We start from the raw sequence: 17,952 nt of genomic DNA on the forward strand, positions 1-17,952 counted from the left end.
AATACAAAAAGAACAAATAAAAATACAAAAAGAACAACACAAAATATAAAACAACATGAGAAAGATAAAAAACAAACATAAGAAAATAAATAAAAAAGATAAAAAAGCAAATGAAAAAGATAAGATTAAAGATGTAAAAAAAACAAATAAAAAGATAAAGAAATCTAAAAAATTTTATAGTGTATAGGATTAAGGATAGGAGAAAATACGCTACGCAGTATCAATAATACACTAAATGATATCAAGTGCATAAAAAAATACGCTATACAACGAATACGGGGAAATAGCGCTCTAGCAAACTCATCGTTATACTTGATTTTTCCAAGTCCTAATCGACGATTTTTCTAATTATTCAAACTGTTGAAATAAATTTGATTACGAAATTTATTTTCATAAAATTGTTTCACAACAAAAACAGAACAATTATTCCACAAGACAATTTATTTCATAATAAATCACCACTTGATGATTCACAAGCTCATCGTAGCGAAATAAAGAAAGAGAAAATTCCGATCCGTCAATCCATCAAAGATGACGGGAAATGTATCGTTCGAACGAGCGAAAATTGAGCTAGAGAAATTCAATTTGCGCCGGTACATATAGTAGGTATTTGGTTTTATGCGTTTGTTCATTTTGGAGCAAAAAAGATGGGGTTTTTTTTTTTTTCAATATTCGGGGTGACTTATCTTCATCATTTTATCAATAAAATTTTCTCATAAAAACATGTGAAGAAAAACAGAGAAACAGAACACGTATTCAACTCGTTCAAAGTTTCGGAAATTCCATTGCAAGGGAAATGCATCTTTTGCGAGATCATTCCCATTTTTGCCTCTTTCGATGAAAACATGATTCTGCTCCAATTTTCTGGAATGTGAACGGTTTCCTGTACATCGTTTCTTCTTTGAGAAATTCGCTCTTTTATACAATATTTCCCCTTCCGTACTTTCTTTGTAATATAGTCTATAGCCTTGATTCCTAACGTGGTCCCACGGGAGACGATATGGATTTTTAGAAAGGGCAATTCGATTTTTTAGTCGGAGCAATCGGGATTTATGAAAATTCATATTTAAGTAAAAAATATTTTCTCAGAATCAATGAGAAATTCATATTCAATAACGAAAATAATTTCTCAGAATTGAAGAAACAATTTATATTAGATAAGTAATAATTTAAGAGTATATATGAAAGTTCATATTTAATGAAAGAATATTTTCAGAATGAATAAAAATTCATATTTAATGAAAGAATATTTTCAGAATGAATAAAAATTCATATTTAATGAACGAATATTTTCAGAATGAATAAAAATTCATATTTAATGAAAGAATATTTTCAGAATGAATAAAAATTCATATTTAATGAACGAATATTTTGAGAATGAATAAAAATTCATATTTAATGAACGAATATTTTGAGAATGAATAAAAATTCATATTTAATGAAAGAATATTTTCAGAATGAATAAAAATTCATATTTATTGAACGAATATTTTCAGAATGAATAAAAATTCATATTTAATGAAAAAACTATCTCGGAGTAAATGACTCGAAGCCCTTTGGACCCGTTGGATCCCCCTTTCAAAAGCTACTGTGTGAATGGAGGTACCGCAGTATTGACTTATCGGCCGTTTGGGCTTCATGGATTTTTTTTTCTTTTTTGGCCCGTATTGTCTCAAAGGGTGGAAACCCTTGTTTTATACCAGGTCGATTTTTGGCTTCCTCACACGGATAAGAAATCCCTCTTCAAATAATAAAACTACAGTGAAATATCCCTCAAAAACAAACACTCCCCTTTAACGGATACCTCCCGATAAAGGACGCTCCTTTTTTAATGACATCGACGGGCCTCAGTGTATTTTGCTATCCATTAACGGGCAGAACTTTCGGTCCCGTGGATGTCCGTTATCGAGAAGTTCTACTGTATATGTCATGGAAAGTGGACAGGAGCGTATGTAGGACCTACTTTCGGGGGGGGGGGCGGGGAGAAAGCCCACACACAGGCTAATTTGACACTTGAGAGCAGAACACAGTAACTGTCCAAAGAAATTTTGAGTTTTGCACCTGCAAAAATATTTCTAATTCACAGAAATTTATTAGAACAGCATGTAAAGTTTTTTCTTTTCAATATTTCAACATTTGTTTTAATATTTTATATTTAATTCAATATTTCTTCTTTTTTTTTTCAATTTCCGATCGTCTCCCTCTTCCCCCTTCTCATGTGTGTCTCTTAAGGGGGGGGGGGATGCATGAAGATTTTAAATTATGCTTAGGTGGAATATGATGAAAAAATGTTGGAAACCACTGGTCTATAAGAAAAGTTTTGATTATTTTTAGCTGACATAATTTTTAGAATGAGGTGATTAAGCGGGTACAGTTTGTACTACAATCTGCATTGGGCGCGGTAGATCAGGTCGATAAGATACGCGTGAACAGGGCTAAAGAGCGCCGCTAGATTGCTTTAGAGATCCGGCAGGGGGGGCCACGAGATATTTTAGTTTCCAATCGGATCTAATTTCAGCAGGTACTACGAATGTTTGGGAATCTTACATACTGTGAAAATTCTGCATAATGACAATTGCCTATAGTGGGTGTCCTGAAAGATCGAATTCGGCCTTGATCTCATCAACCGTTCGTCGTAGAGTTATGGTTATAATTTGAAAAATGCATAAGTGTCTTCAAGAATCATACTATACCAGTTTCGAGAGTAAAAATACACCGTGTCGTAGAATAAAAAATATCTAAATTTTCATACGGGTCCCCAGTCCTCTAGCTTCCAATCAGAAAAGTGTTGCCTTGTCTCTCCTTAGACCAACAAACAATTTCTAAGTTTATAATCGCAAAATTCGCTGAAACATTTGAATTCAAAAATGTCAGAAAAGTTGGGAAGAACAGCACAAACCATAGTTTCCCAAACTTTTTGTTTCATCCAACTCAAGCCACCCCATAGGATCCTGTACTAAACTCAACGCTTCTACCTCATCCCCGGGCCATTGCATCACCCCTCCAGGGACGATATTTCCCTTATTTGGGAAAAACTGGCATAAACTAACGGACAACGCTCCTTTCCCTCATCTTAGCTGTTCTCCAACTCTGAGATTTTTTAATTCAAATATTTCAGCGAATATTTTGCTTAGAAAAGTGGAATTTTTTTCGTTGGCCTCAGGAGATACAGGGCAACAACTTTCTGACTGGAAGTTAGCGGACAGAAGGACCATATAAAAATTTAGATTTTTTTTTTATTTTATGATACGTGATATATTTTCGCCCCCAAAACTGTACAGTGAGGTCTGAACGCATTTTGAGAATTTTTCAAATTAAAGCCTACACCTCTACGACGAACGGTTGGTGGGATAAAGGACGAATTAGGACTTACAGAACACCCTGTATAATGATGTTACTATCCGGTCCCCGCGCGATACACTTTCCATAATATTAATATATTCCATTTATAACGATACGTTTTTCTGTTCCCTTGAGTGTCGGTATACAGGGTGGTTAAAAATAAACTGACAGTGCTCAGACATATGTAGCGCCCATTTTTGTGTAGATATTTTGATGAAACTTGGTACATAGAATATACGCACCTCGGGGGGAAAGGAAAGATTCAGTAAAAAAAGTTTGATTTTTGACCACCAGATGAAAATGTGGCGATTTTTTTTTAATCTCAGCTACCTTCTATTCTCGTGGTCCAAATAACGTATTTACCAAGTTGCAATCAAATGCGGCGATCACGACGGGCGCTACATTGGTCGGAATAATGTCAGTATTATTAAGCTCAGTAGTGTCAGTTTACTGATACTGTACTGACAGTACTCAGACCAATATAGCGCCCGTTGGGGTGGACATACCAAGTTTCAATGAAATACGTCCACCTCAAGACCATGGGGGGGGGGGGGATTCTTTTCCCCATAGTCCATATATCCTATATATCGAGTTCCATCAGTGTGGGCGCTACCACGACCACCTAGATAACCTAGGTTATATAGGAGGTCGTGGCGCTACATACGTCTGAGTAGCTTCAGTTCATTTTCAACTACCATTAATAAGTGCGTTTAACTGCATTTTGTTTTAATATTTTAATAAAAGGTACGTTCTCATTTTTTGAAAACAAATTCCCCTCAGAGATTTATTTCTCAGGACTTACACAATAATAACACAATTTCTACCGAAGATGTTTCACGAAAAATGTCCGAAAGAAATAAAAATTCCTCCCCCATGGTTCTAAAATTAGAATAAAATGATCAGCGAAAAGAAGGATATTCATCTGCCATAATGGAACTCAAGTAAAATAATTTTTGAGGAAAGTTTGTGAAATTTTATACTGTCCTCGTTCAAAAAAGATATGAATTGGTAAATTTTTGCACCTGTCACACTTTATTGTATTGAAAGAAATTTTTCAGCTGTTATCGAAGTTTCAAATTCTTGATATTTGTTTTTCTAAAGAGCTTTCGAAATGGCGCAAAAACTATCGACAATCAAAAACTTCAATCGCCGGGAAATTTTCTTCATAAATGTAATATGATATAATATCTTGTTTTCAAAGCACAATAATGAGTGACGCTGATTTTACCGGTTGGAAATTTTTAATTGGAAGCCTATGTCTTCCTCAATTATCATTTAGCATAGTTTTCTTTATTGCAGCTCAATTTTCCTCTATTTAGTGATTCTTTTTCATATTGTACTTTGTTTCGGAATTCAACATCGAATTTGTATTCCCTTCTGACAGTCTTCGTTGAAACAATCTATATTTTTATTCTGGAATTGATAAAATCATGAATATATAATAAATATTTCTAACGTCGTCACTCTATTTATTTTCATGTAATTTAATGACTTCTCTTCGTAATATTCACCAGAGACTAATTTGTTTCGTTTCAGGGTGAGAGTAGAGTTTTATGTAAATGAAAATTCTTTAAAAGAACGCCTTCAACTGTTTTTCATCAAAAACCAAAGATCAAGTAAGCTTTTCCTAATTAAATACGGTTTTCTTTTATTTGAACTCTTTGAACAATGTTATTACTTTTTATATTTTGCTGTGTCATGTAATGCTGTCTTATCATAAGCAGTTTTTATGTCTCGAGGGTTCTAATTATGGTGACAAATTTGAATTTTTAAAAAAACTGCGTTAGAATCTCGTGTGATAGAAGTGAAACTTCTAGGTTGTTAAATGTTAAATCCAACTCTATTGCTGTATACGTCCCCCACCCCCTCCTCCCAACTTTATTTTCTTACACAGCCGAGTCTCTATTAAGGGGCCATTCAAGTATTACGTTAGCAGATTTTCTGCCATTTTTGACCCCCCCCCCCCCCCCCGTCAGCAAAATTTCGTCAGCCACTTAGAATATTTCATATCTTCAAAAAGGGGTGGTTGATGACGTAAGCAACCTTCAAACCCCCCTTCCCGCCTTGTCATCAAAAGTCAGCAAATCCGAAACCCCCCCCCCCCGATGCTGATGTAATACTTTAATGACCCCTAACAACCCCTCACCACCACCAAACCATCTGCTTGTCGGAACTTTATCACATAATCTTTCTACGAAACCGGCGTTGAAGAAAAAGAAAGCGTTTCACTTTCTGTGATGATTTCCTTTCCCTCTCAAAATTTCACTGCTATGTCCCTAAAGAAGTTTCACTTCAAAAACGCATTAATTATCATACAGCCCAGTTTACGTTCGGTAATCAATACATATGTTACGATGAATGTGATAAATCAATTAAGCTTAATAACAGGTTATTATACATAATCACTAATCGTCTCGATAAATTTGATAAATTTATCACTTTTAAAGGCGATTATGCATAACACCCAAGCTTCGTAGGTAAATTTAATGAATAGTAGAAAAAAATTATAATTTTTATCAGCGATAAGGCATAATATCCAAATATCGTTGGTAAATTTGATAAATGCTAAGAAAATATCACTTTCACCGGTGATTATACATAATAATTGGGTAAAATCACGAAATTTGCTAATAGGAGTTCGTTTTATCGAGGTTTGCTTCTAGAATTCGTCACATAGAGGTTAAATTATATCGTGGCCCGATTGTAGAATTCGGTAAATATGAGTTTGCGATATTTTAGTCTGATTGTATACGCCAACGGTGCTCAATCTTCAGGATCGTGCGGGCCACTACTTCATTGGGCTGAAAACGTTTCGCGGGCCACTTGAATAACCTGAAATATCGCTGTAGTTTACTTTAGTGATCCTGAAATGTACCGCTGGTAACTTGAGTTATATGGAATTGCACCGCAGACCGCTGAAGTGTTCTGGAACTGTGCCGCAAGTCACTTAGGTGATCTGTAAATATGCCGTGGATCACAAGTAATCTGGGAATGTGCAACGGGTCACAAGTGATCTAGGAATGTTCAACGGGTCACTCAAGTGATCTGTGAATATTCTGCGGGTTCTTTAAATGATCTGGAAATGTGCCACTTAGTTCATTTCTACAAAATTGATTTGAGGTCGCTGGCGACATCAGATGACTCCGAGGGCCACAGATTGAGCATCTAGCCATTCCTGTGCCCTGTGCAAGAATTCAACTTTAGGACCCATCTGGCCCATTCTGAGTGGGGCCCTTTGCAAGTGCACCTGTTGCGTTTCTGCTTAGCTACGGCACTGGGTATATGCACAAAACTTGTATTTGCGTTAAAGCAAAGGACTTGAGAAATGAAAACTTGAGAGTGCGTTGTACGATCGTAAGATTTGTTAAATAGGAGTTCGTTATACGGAGGTTCGATTTCATAATTCGTCAAATAGGAGTTAATTATTATTATTACGGTTATTACTATTACCGGTAAGTTATTATTTATTATTATCAATTATGTGTTATTTGAGGTGTTAGGAAAAACTAGTTTTAATCCGGTTTTCCGTTCACAAGTACCGTCATCAAAATAATAAATTGTATCACGGCAATGGAACCCAATTTATCATGCTTACCAATACGAAATGGCGGTTATGCATAATAACCGTCAAATGTGATGAATTTATCATGATTCATCATGTTTACCAACGACGCTTGGGTATTATACATAATTACCGGAAAAGGTGATAATTTTTCAGCATTTGTCGAATTTACCAACGAAGCTTGAGTATTATGCATAATCGCCGACAAAAATTTCGCGAAATGTATCAAACTTACCAAAATGGTCGGCGATTATACATATAACCGGATTTATCACATTTTCCGTAACATACAAAAATAAAATAATGCTGAACTGATATTTTTTACGCTCGAAGAATATACAAGATATAACATCCAGTGTCCATGTATGTGTAAAAGATGAGAGTTTTATGAGATTTCATTTCAATTTAAAATTTCTATTCTTCAGTATTATTCCAGGGAAACAATTCTAGGTATAAAATATGTTTTCGAGAAAAAATTCGTATCATGAGAGAGAGAGAGATATTCACGGAGTTCGGCAGGCATGCATGAACTGAAAAACAAAATTTTACGAGCGGGTTTATAGTGTGTATTTTATGGTGAGATGGAGAGTTTATGGCACCCCCTTAAAAGTGGAACATGTGCCGCATATGACCAATGCTCCACGCATTGAAATCCTGAAAAGAAAAAACAAAGATAAAACCTCTTTTGAAGGTCCGAATTGCCACATATCGATGGCGGATTACGATATGCCCAATGATACCGTTCTGCCATTGGCAGTAAATGCGGTAAGAATTGTATAACAAAACTGATGTAACGTATACAGATGTTTGCTTTGCAAGAAATTTTTATCACTTATCTCCAGATTTACAGTATAAAACTTCAGCAATGCTCTTCACGTGTTACCAGGTGCGGATCTGATTTTAATTCATGAAATTTTCCGAACTTCTTTGATAAAAACAGTGATCCAAAAGTCACGCAACTCTTTATGAAAATTTAATTTTTAAATTTCGACTGCGTGATTCTAAATCATTTTATTTTTCAATATTTGATTAATTATTTAATTTATTAATTTATTTATGAATGGCAGCACTATATGCAGCTCAAAATTATTATTAATATTTTTTGACATTTTTCCTTGAGCGAAATTCTTCCAGTAGCTTTAAGTTCGTTGAATGGTCAAGTTGAATTCTTTGCCCTTACCAAAGAATTTTCAGGATTGATCAATACTACTGTATATAAATTTTCAAGTCATTTAAAGCAATTATTAAAGTGTCCAATGAGGGATTTCCCAATATTCCAGCATCGAATAACACAACAATCTTTGAGTAGTAGCCAATTTTCGATAAACTGGAAATATTAAAGACCAAAAGAGAAATGGATGTCCGTCTGTTAGAGGTTCTTTCGATACTATTTCCAACAATGGACTGATATTTAATTTCTCTATACAAGGAGGATTAATTCCGGTAGACACGATTCCACAATTGGCTCCAGAAAAAATCGGCAAACTTCTTTTTCGTCTTTCTTTTAATTGGAAAGACTTTACTAAACTTTCCAATGTCATATCAACTCGCTTTCCAAACTATCATATAGTTCTGCAAGGTCTGTCTTCTTTCTTCCTGAAGTTGCATTTCTCATGACCATTTGAAGGTCTCTGACGCATATTTGGGCCAACAAATCTCCTTTCCAAATCTGTCCTCCAACTGCGAAATGACTTCTGCATAATTCTCGTTTGTCGGTGGAAAGCTCTGTACAAGACCTTTAGCTTTTGACTTCGGAACAACAGCTTGCAGCAAATACTGGAACTTATCTTCTTCTGCGATGTCATCATCTTGAATTTTTGCGAGTTGAGACCACAACGCCAAGTATAGGCTCACCACCGAGTTTTTGCAACACAAGTTTTGGAAGCTTAAATTTTCGTTTCTGAGAAGTTGGCAGACTCACAATAGAATCAGCATTTTCTAATACTTTTTCTATAATACTGCTCATCAGTAAGAATGTATCACGATATTCTTCTGCCAGTTCAAAATCACTTTCGAATTCGAATGTATCCTCTACTGACAGCAATGTTTGTGCTTGTCATGTGTGAGAAGAATCAAAGTCAGTATCATTCCTAATTGCGAAAAGTAAAAAAAATATTGTTAAAGTTAATATTTTCCTAATAATTCGGAGAAAATCTTATAATATTAAAATTATTTCCAAAGACTCTTTAGATATTTCTGACGATATGTTAGACAATCAACGATTACGTGAGTCCATGTCTCGAGAGTTTCCAGAGCATAGTATGAGCAGTTTTCTTCAGGTCGTACTTGCGTCAATGAATATCACATTTTCTAGGGGTAAAAATAAACAGCGTATTTACTGTCAAAGACTAAGACAGTAAAAAAAAGAAATTTAAGGGTTTTACCGATACCTAACGGTGTTAATTACTAACGATTATGTCAGAATTTCCGTAGTAATTTTCGGAGTAATTAATTCAAGAATTTATTCAAATTTTAAGTTTTATCAGCTGTGTGGTTTCTACAAGTTTCTTTTCTTTTCCAAAAAATAATTAAAACTTTCATAAAAGTTTTAATCATAAAATTGTTGTTCGCGAATGAAATCGAATGATCGCCCTTCGGAGCTATCGAACGAAATTTCCCGGAGCTAGCGAAATCCAACACAGAAAGTGGATTATCGTTCGCATCACAAGAGCCGCTATTTAATTAATTATCGAAATTAGTTAATTTCGTATATGACATAATTAGATCTGAAACTATTATTATCTGATATTCTTTGGAGTCTGACTATGGTAGGTTTAAGAAGCGAGTCGCTTCTGGAAATCTATTTAAGTAGGGAAGACTGACGTTACAAAAAATGTCATTTCTAATAAAAATTCTTATAGGGTGTATGAAAGTCTTCATTTAATGACATTATCTCCAACGAATATAAGAAAACTATTTTGGATGCTGTTATTCTGTAACAGAAAGGATCGTGGATGAGGAATATACTGCGTCGGAATTTGATGGAAAAATGTTTTCTATTAAAAATAAATCGTAAATTAAATGAAACAATCATATAGAGCAGGGGACTTCAACACATGCCCCGTGGGCCACATGTGGCCCTCGAAACTTCTTACAGTGGCCAGCTGACGAAAAGATTTATATAGTTACAGAATTTATAAAAATGCTGAAAGAGAAAATCTCAATAAAAAAATGTATTCCACAATTTGTGAAAAAAGCAATTTCAAAATAATTTTGGAAATCATTTCAGCAATAATGAGAGAAATTAATTCAGAATCAATCAAAAATAATTTCACAATTAATGAGAAATAATTTCACAATTAATGAGAAATAATTTCACAATTAATGAGAAATAATTTCACAATTAATGAGAAATAATTTCACAATTAATGAGAAACAATTTCTTATTTAATGAGAAACAATTTCTTATTTAATGAGAAATAATTTCACAATAAATGAGAAATAATTTCACAATAAATGAGAAATAATTTCAGATTTAATGAAAGAATTTTAAAATTATTGAAAAAAAATAATTTCACAAATATTTGGCAATTCTTGAAAATTAGATCAAATTAATCAAAAGTTTTTCCCGCATACTATTCCATTTTACATACTCTGCACTAATTACCATATAATACTAATATTAACAATCTGAAAAAACATATATATATAAACGGATATAAGTTTTTTTTCAATATACTGGATACCGAAAACATTATCGAAATTAAATTTTTTATTGCCAGTGTCAAACTAAAACTGACTGATTCAGTAAAATTTTACTGAAATCGAAATATATATATTTTTAGATATTTTTAATCTCAACAAAGAAAATATACATACATATATATATATATATATATATATATACATTATTTATGTATTATGTAACACAGAATTCACGCACAGTATGTATTCACATGTATTTTTAAATTGATTACAAGAATGGTTATATTGTTGATGTTTTCAGAATGAATTATTTTAATTATGTTGTTTTCTGATCCGTTGCTGTTGTGGCATGGATTCTAAACTATTGTTTATTGAGAATATAAATACATTGTGATTGGGTCTTATGTTATTATTTGTACGATTAGTTGCATGGTATTGGTTCATTATTTTCGGGGCAGTATGTCTATAACTTTTTTTCAGAAATAATCGAAATGAAATTTCAATATTCTACTCATAAGTATAAAAAAATATAATAAAATTTAAATATTAAAATATAATATATAAAAAATTTATTCAGTTTTCCAATAAATTTTTTCTTCTTATTTCGTTCAGAAATCATATTTTCGTTTATTACAGCATAATAATTCTCTGACGTAACTGGATAAAAATGTAAATGATTCACACTTGACACGTTAACGTTAAAAAATGAAATATTTTCCTCATTTTTCTGTGAAAATGTAAATATTTTTCAGTTTCTTTCTCTAAAGACTTGAAGTTAATTCTATAAAAAGACGAGTTTAAAAAAAGTAAATTTAATCCCCCCCCCCCAAATTCTGACTTCAAATACAGTACTGACTTCTTTTACGTCATGATAATTTCAAAGGCTTAAGTAAATGACGTAAGATTCGCGAAGCCAATTACTTGCCTTTAAACACATTTTCCTGTCTATTTTCTTTGTTATTCAGCTAAAATCTATTTTTTCGGAAGGCAGAAGAAACCTAACCGTTGGGTAACTTTATGAGATCAAAATTGAGTTATTTTCCTTTTACCATCCAATACTGCTTCGTGTCACCATTTCATTTTCTTTTCGGCATTCAGTTTAGCTTCTGTCATAATCTCGTTTTCCTTTTCTTTCCACCTCGTCCATAATATTTCTCTTGCTCTCTCTCCCCTGATGTTCAATTGACATAGTTCCAATCCCATCGACAATATTGTCAATACAGCTAGCGCTCCCGTCTTTGTAAATATCTAAATCAAAGAAAAATACGAAGATTTCTCCCTATTACGAAATTCCTTAGAAGAGTAAAATAATATTGGTATCGTCTTTCCTCTGTTTCGGTATTATTTAATTACGTTCCAATAGTAGTTGTCTATGGAATTTTCGCTCCAAAAATTTAATTTTGACTCGACTGTTAAAGAATTTACTCAGAACTTCGCTGATGCTGAAACGCTATTGAAGTGTTGTGCGCTGTCCAAGGATATAAAGCTATTGAAATAACACGAGTTACTATGAAGCTGTTGAGTCTCCTCGAACTTTTGCAACTCGATCCTACAGTGAGGCACAAAAGGGGGCTTAGAAAACCCATTATTTATAGCTTTGGATCAATACTCTATCCGTCTCTTGATGTAAGGTTTTCAACTCCACAGCCATTTACAGAGTCTTTTTATCGAAAACCACGGGAAATCTAAATTGATGATACACCTCGATTCTCTCTTGAACTGTGGTATTTAAGAATTAAGGATGGAATTCAACTAAACTAGTTGAATAATTTGCTTGCGGGAATTGTCGTCTTACTCTCTCAGAGGATTCGAATTTTCTTAAGGAAATCTCTTTCGATAGATAAACTCACCTCGTGGAAAAGGATTTTCTATAAGATTACGCGTGTGGAACATGTTTGGGAAATGACAAGAGAATCCATAAAATTCTATCGAAATACGAGGCCACACTCCAGTGTGATTTTGCTTTCCGATTTTATGTAAGAGCCACTCAAGGAAGTCTCGATTGAATTAAATTGTGAAAAATATCTCTGAAATCTCTATCTTCTATATTGTGAACCAACGATGTATGTACAGGGTGTTTCAGAAATGACTCCCTAACTTTGAAATGGCATAACTTGGAAACAGTGAGAGATAGAAAAATGAAACTAGCGCTTTTATGGGCAAGCCTGAAACTTTAAATACGCCAGTTTGTGAAATTAGTTACAACTTTTGCTTATATATGGCACCCCAGTTCTTTAAACATTTTTTTTTTCTCAATTTAGAGCCCATTTGGCCACCCTCGCAGTCCTGAGATACTATAAGGAGGTCACGGGTGAAAATCAAATGAAAAAGGACACACAACTGTGGTGAAGGTATTAATATGTAAGCTATTACCACCCCCTAGCAAAGTATGGGGCAACAAAACATCATTCTATCCGGGGTCATGATGTTCAGACGACCATGCATGGAACTCCACAAGAAGGAAGCTCGCTGAACTCAGGCTAGTCATGGATTCAGAGTGTGGACCCGACCCTACGTGTTGGGAGGGGTGACTGTGTAGGTTCATTGGATCGTCCCGTATTTTGCACAGACTATAACTTTAATTTTGATCGAATTGAATAAATAAAAACGGTCTTGCTCATGGGTGAGGTTAGGAGGCCCTGGATAATACTGGGGGGGGGGGGGGGGGGGGGCAACTAGAAAAAGAAATATGGTCTAAAGGGAAGAGCATTGGCTGAAAAAGGTTGAAAAACACTGCTTTAATCAGTGGGTGACCTTCGCGAACATGGACCACATCCCATTACGATGGATTCGAAATGGTCGCCTTGTCTAGTAAAAACATGATAAATGAAGAGTGGAATTTAAAGCCACTTTTCTGCAACGTCTCTACTGAAATGTGTATGCCTCACAGATGAAATGTGTCCAAGCCGATACAGCGTTTGAGTAGGGGATATCGGGGCTGGTTAGCGGAAAGGGGTAGGTTGACAATCAACTTCTGGTTTCCGCCAGGAACCTCTGATCGACGCTAGTGTTGACTCACGTGATCTTCACTGCCAGCTAACCCTAGACAATTGTTTTCAATGCGATCCCAACTATGATGGCAAAACTGTATCAGAATTTCTGTTCTTTGATTTGGTAAGTAAATATATATATTTCGCATTTCAATAATTCTTTTTTTATATGGTAAGCATGTGGAGAGATCTTGTTATTCCCGTCAGCACAGCAGAATCGTGTAACCAAGCGTTTGATTTTCATGTATCAGGTTCCACAATTTGAGATGCCTGGTCACCTCTGCCGCCACATTTATTTGAAAATCCTGTTTGGAGTTGGTTGGCTAAGTTATAGGGAAGCAGGTTGGCCATGTGCCAACCATCCCCAAGTGTTTAAGGCTTTGCTCCAGATGAAATAAGAACAGCAAGTGTAGGCTCTGGAGAGGTCGCTGAACAAGGTGTTGTCATTTTGCAAGCTACCCCAAGGTGACTAGGTTGTCATCTTATAACATGGAAAGAGATACCCTGGAACAGTCACTGTGCTGGATGGAGAGGATTTCCTGGTTACCACGATGGAGAAAAGGGGGATGGGAAGTACTGGGCTTGGCCTAAAAACAAAGATGAAGTTTTTTTTTAAATTATCGAATGTAGTCAACACAGTTCCTTTGCCCAAGTTCTTGTGTTCATCTTAACGGTGAGAAAAAATATTTAGTGGACAGGAAAAATTTCGTTAGCTTTGTTACTTGTGATACCAATGTAGTTAAAAGTTAGTTCTGAAATGCTAAAATTAACAGTAGGACTGAGACTGCTTTGATGTCTGATTTGATGGCTAATTTGTTCTACTATGCTTGAAAATATGCTTTGAAGTAAAACATTGAAAAAAAAGGTCATTTTGGCATTGGTTTATTACCTCTCTCTCATCACAGAAATGGTGTACCACTCTACCCCATGGCTTATGCCAACTTATCTTGCTAATGTGGTAGGTTGGCTGACCAAATTTGACTTGATGGCTTCCAAGTACTCTCAGCATTTGAGTGTTAGGTATTCAGAAATGAAAAAAATACCAGCCGAATAGATGTAGTTATCGTAGATATAATCAAAATTTTCGAAACTAAATCACACTTGCTCTCAAAAATAATAAACCGCAAACTGTTGCCAACCAGCCCCGATCTTTCCTATTCTTGTTGCGAACAATAGTCTTCGAAGCCCCCCCCCAAAATCAGGTCAAAACGACTGTGGTGCCATCTGATTGTAAAAATTGTACTTAATGTTGCAAACCAAAGTACTTCAAATTCCAAGCCTATCCATCAAACACGTTACTTGTTCCATCTTTCAATGTGTCACCGTTTCTAAATTATGTCATTTCAAAGTTAGGCAGTCCTTCCTGAAACAACGCGTACATGAAACGCGTTAAGTAGTTTTTGAGTTAATATTGAAGTCTCACTCTGTTCTTAGCATTTCTTTCCGCTCAATCTTGATCTGTTCATGCCATTCGTATTGCTCCACATCTCAAAACTACACTCAACACTACATGCATAGTTATCAGACTGAAAAATTGTATATTACAGAATATACAGGGTGCATTGGTAACAGCACGTACGACATTTTACTGGCAAACCGTTGATCCCCTAGAGGCATACCTCCAGTTAGAAAAAGTATCCACATAACGTGTAAAACTCAGCTACGTCATTCATGTCACAAAAACTTGTGTAATTATTAAAATAAATAAAATTAACTTTTTATATGGACACTGTTTTCAAAATCCAAATTAGAGACTTGCCCTGTATCCCTTGATGCCAACAAAAAAAATTCCACATGCAATATTCGCATTCGGAAAATGGAGGAAAGTTGGGGAAAAACAGCGTTATTATAAATGCGGGAAAGTTTACGCATACTGTTTTTTCCCGAATATTGCACAGAGACGTGGAATATTTTTGATAGCATCGGGAGAAACAGGGCAACAACTTTCTAAGTGAGTTTTTGAACACAAGGTATGCGTGTAAAAGTTACTTTTTTTTTAATTTTCGTAACCATACAACTCCTTGCAACATGAACGACATACCTGAGCACTACACGTTATTTGGGTACTTTTTTCTATGTGGAAGTATGCCTCTAGGATCAACGGTTCGCCAGTAAAATGTCGTGCGTGTTATGCATCCTGCACATTCACGTGCAACGGTATTTTTAAACGCGTGCAAAATAAGTTGAATGCATGCACGCGATTGAAAAGAGTATTCTCTTACATTTTGACGGGAAAGGGTGTTAGAAAATAATTGAAAGCACGTTCGTTTTTTGTACTAAACAAGATTACAGTCGGTATACCTCTAAATCTGATAGATGACTCAGTAATATACAAGTATATATTCATGTATGAATAAATGAATAGTCATTGATTAATTATCGTGGGTGAAACTGTGGTCTCCCGTCAATTTACGAAAGCAATTTGTGTAATGAATTGTCCATAAAACTGTTTTTCGCCGAAATAATTGCTGAAATTGAGCCTCTTCTTTTTTTTTTCCAGTTATACGATCCTTTTTAAGACCCATTAAGTTCATTATTCACGATGTCCTGATTGTCAAGGACAGAATACTAATACATCGTCTTGTTCAGATGTTATAGGTCTTGAACGTAGTGGTACTTAAACTTTGGTTCTGACCGAAAATTGTTAATGCATTTGTAGATCTTTTGGAAAGATGAGTATATAAATTACACGTTATTATTTAATAGTTCAAAACCGGGAAGAGGAAAATCGAATTTTTAAACTTGTAGTTTTTGAAACTTGGTTATGCTCATGTGATATGATTTTAAACATGAATATGAAGTGCTTTAATTTGTGGAAAAAGAATAACTATTCAGTTTTCTAATTTTTTTTATGCATGTATATTGGTATTTTTCAGGCTTAAGAATAAGAATATTCAACTTGGTTATAAAGCTGATCGCGTGCCTTTTGTACGTAATTCGTGTAATGGTCGATAGAGGGCCAGCTTATGCCACATGGTAAGTAGCATCATGAAGAGTACTAATTTCTTCGTGCAATTTTATTTCAGTTTGATTGTCTTAGGCATAGTGCACGCCGCTTGATTTGATCGCATCGGAACTCGGAATTTCTAATAACAATAACCGATTGATAATTATACCCGAATAAATCACAGTTGTAAGTATGATATCCATATGTTCCGTTTGGGCGAAAGGGATGTAGATAAATGGGACAGTTCTGTTTTTCTTTCCCACATATAACAGGTTTGAGTATCTTAAATTGTGAATTATTTCTTCAATTCTTCTAGCACAGGACTTATCTCCCCTTTTAAGCTAAAATCCTTTTTTCATCATTCAGAAACTGTGATTAACAGTGCCGTCTTAAGTCATGGGCCCACCCGAGCACGGCCCGGGGGCCTCACAAAAATGGGATCTGGTTGAGATTTTCGAAAATTTGCCTGGTAGGGCCTCAGAAAAATCATTTGGCCCGGGGGGGGGGGCTCATGTTCTTAAAACGGCCCTGCTGAGGAGTCGGAATGAAACTATCTACAATGTACAGTCAGCACGAAGGGGATCATTATATCGACTGTATTACAAATTAAGGTAGTACATATAAAGTACGGTATAAGTGTCCGGCCTAGGGCCTATGAATGTGTTCAGTTGAAAGATATCGACCATAAACTGAAAAAATGTTCTTTTTTTTTAATGTACCTTATTATTCGCTCATTAAGAAAAGCCATAGCAAAAGCAGTGCTACATGTACATAGATCATAATGACTCTTACGGCTTAATTAGGGTATAGTGAACTGAGTACGGAAATTTTTGTCAATAAGGGAACCTGCTAACCTCCAACATAGTCTTGCAAATTGATAAAGATAACTTAAGGGAGAAAAATGAGTCAACCGTCAAAATATGCAAGGTGAAAAACAACCTTGCGACGAAATAAAAAAAATATAACATAAACCTAAGTCCTGATAACTATAAACGATTATTGTCCGTGTTATGATATTCGTTTATTTCGTAACAATACCGAATGAAAACATTATCCGTGATTTTAATAAGCGGAGTCTGTGCTGTATATATAATTCAAGGCTTGATAAATCCTATGTCACCATAACGATTTAAAAAAATTGGTAATGGTGGCTAAAATTTTCTATGTGGGATTAGCAAATGTAGAAGTGGAGTTTGTTTGACGACACGCAGACTTTTTTTTGGAATTTTTGTCATAGTGTTAACCAACATGGAAGGGAGGGGGTGTCACATATTATTTTATTCCTGTTTTATTGGAAAAAAGTGTTTTTAGGGGGTGGGGGTTGATGTACGTAAATTTTCGAAAAAACAATTTTTTTTTTTTTTTCAATTTTCCATTCAAATAATGAAAATCTCTGCGTCCAACTGTGTTCAAGTTTTTGTTCGCGTGCCTTGTTTTGTTCGTAATTCGTGTAATGGTCGATAGGG

General features: G+C 34.9%; 1 protein-coding gene across 3 annotated transcripts in view; it reads left to right on the top strand.

Moving 5' to 3' along the window:
- Positions 1-17,952, top strand: part of LOC149086774 (potassium channel subfamily T member 2-like) — a 292,063-nt gene that overhangs the window by 184,953 nt on the left and 89,158 nt on the right. For all 3 annotated transcript variants that reach the window (XM_089231146.1, XM_089231145.1, XM_089231144.1), the window contains 2 exons: positions 4,879-4,958; positions 16,416-16,515. In XM_089231146.1, coding sequence (XP_089087272.1) covers positions 4,879-4,958; positions 16,416-16,515 — 180 coding nt within the window. The remainder of the gene's footprint in view (positions 1-4,878; positions 4,959-16,415; positions 16,516-17,952) is intronic.

Source organism: Pholcus phalangioides, unplaced genomic scaffold, assembly GCF_987345545.1.
Source record: "Pholcus phalangioides strain wild (caught in Gottingen) unplaced genomic scaffold, Ppha-v1.0 ptg000004l_1, whole genome shotgun sequence".
NCBI classification, from domain to species: domain Eukaryota; kingdom Metazoa; phylum Arthropoda; class Arachnida; order Araneae; family Pholcidae; genus Pholcus; species Pholcus phalangioides.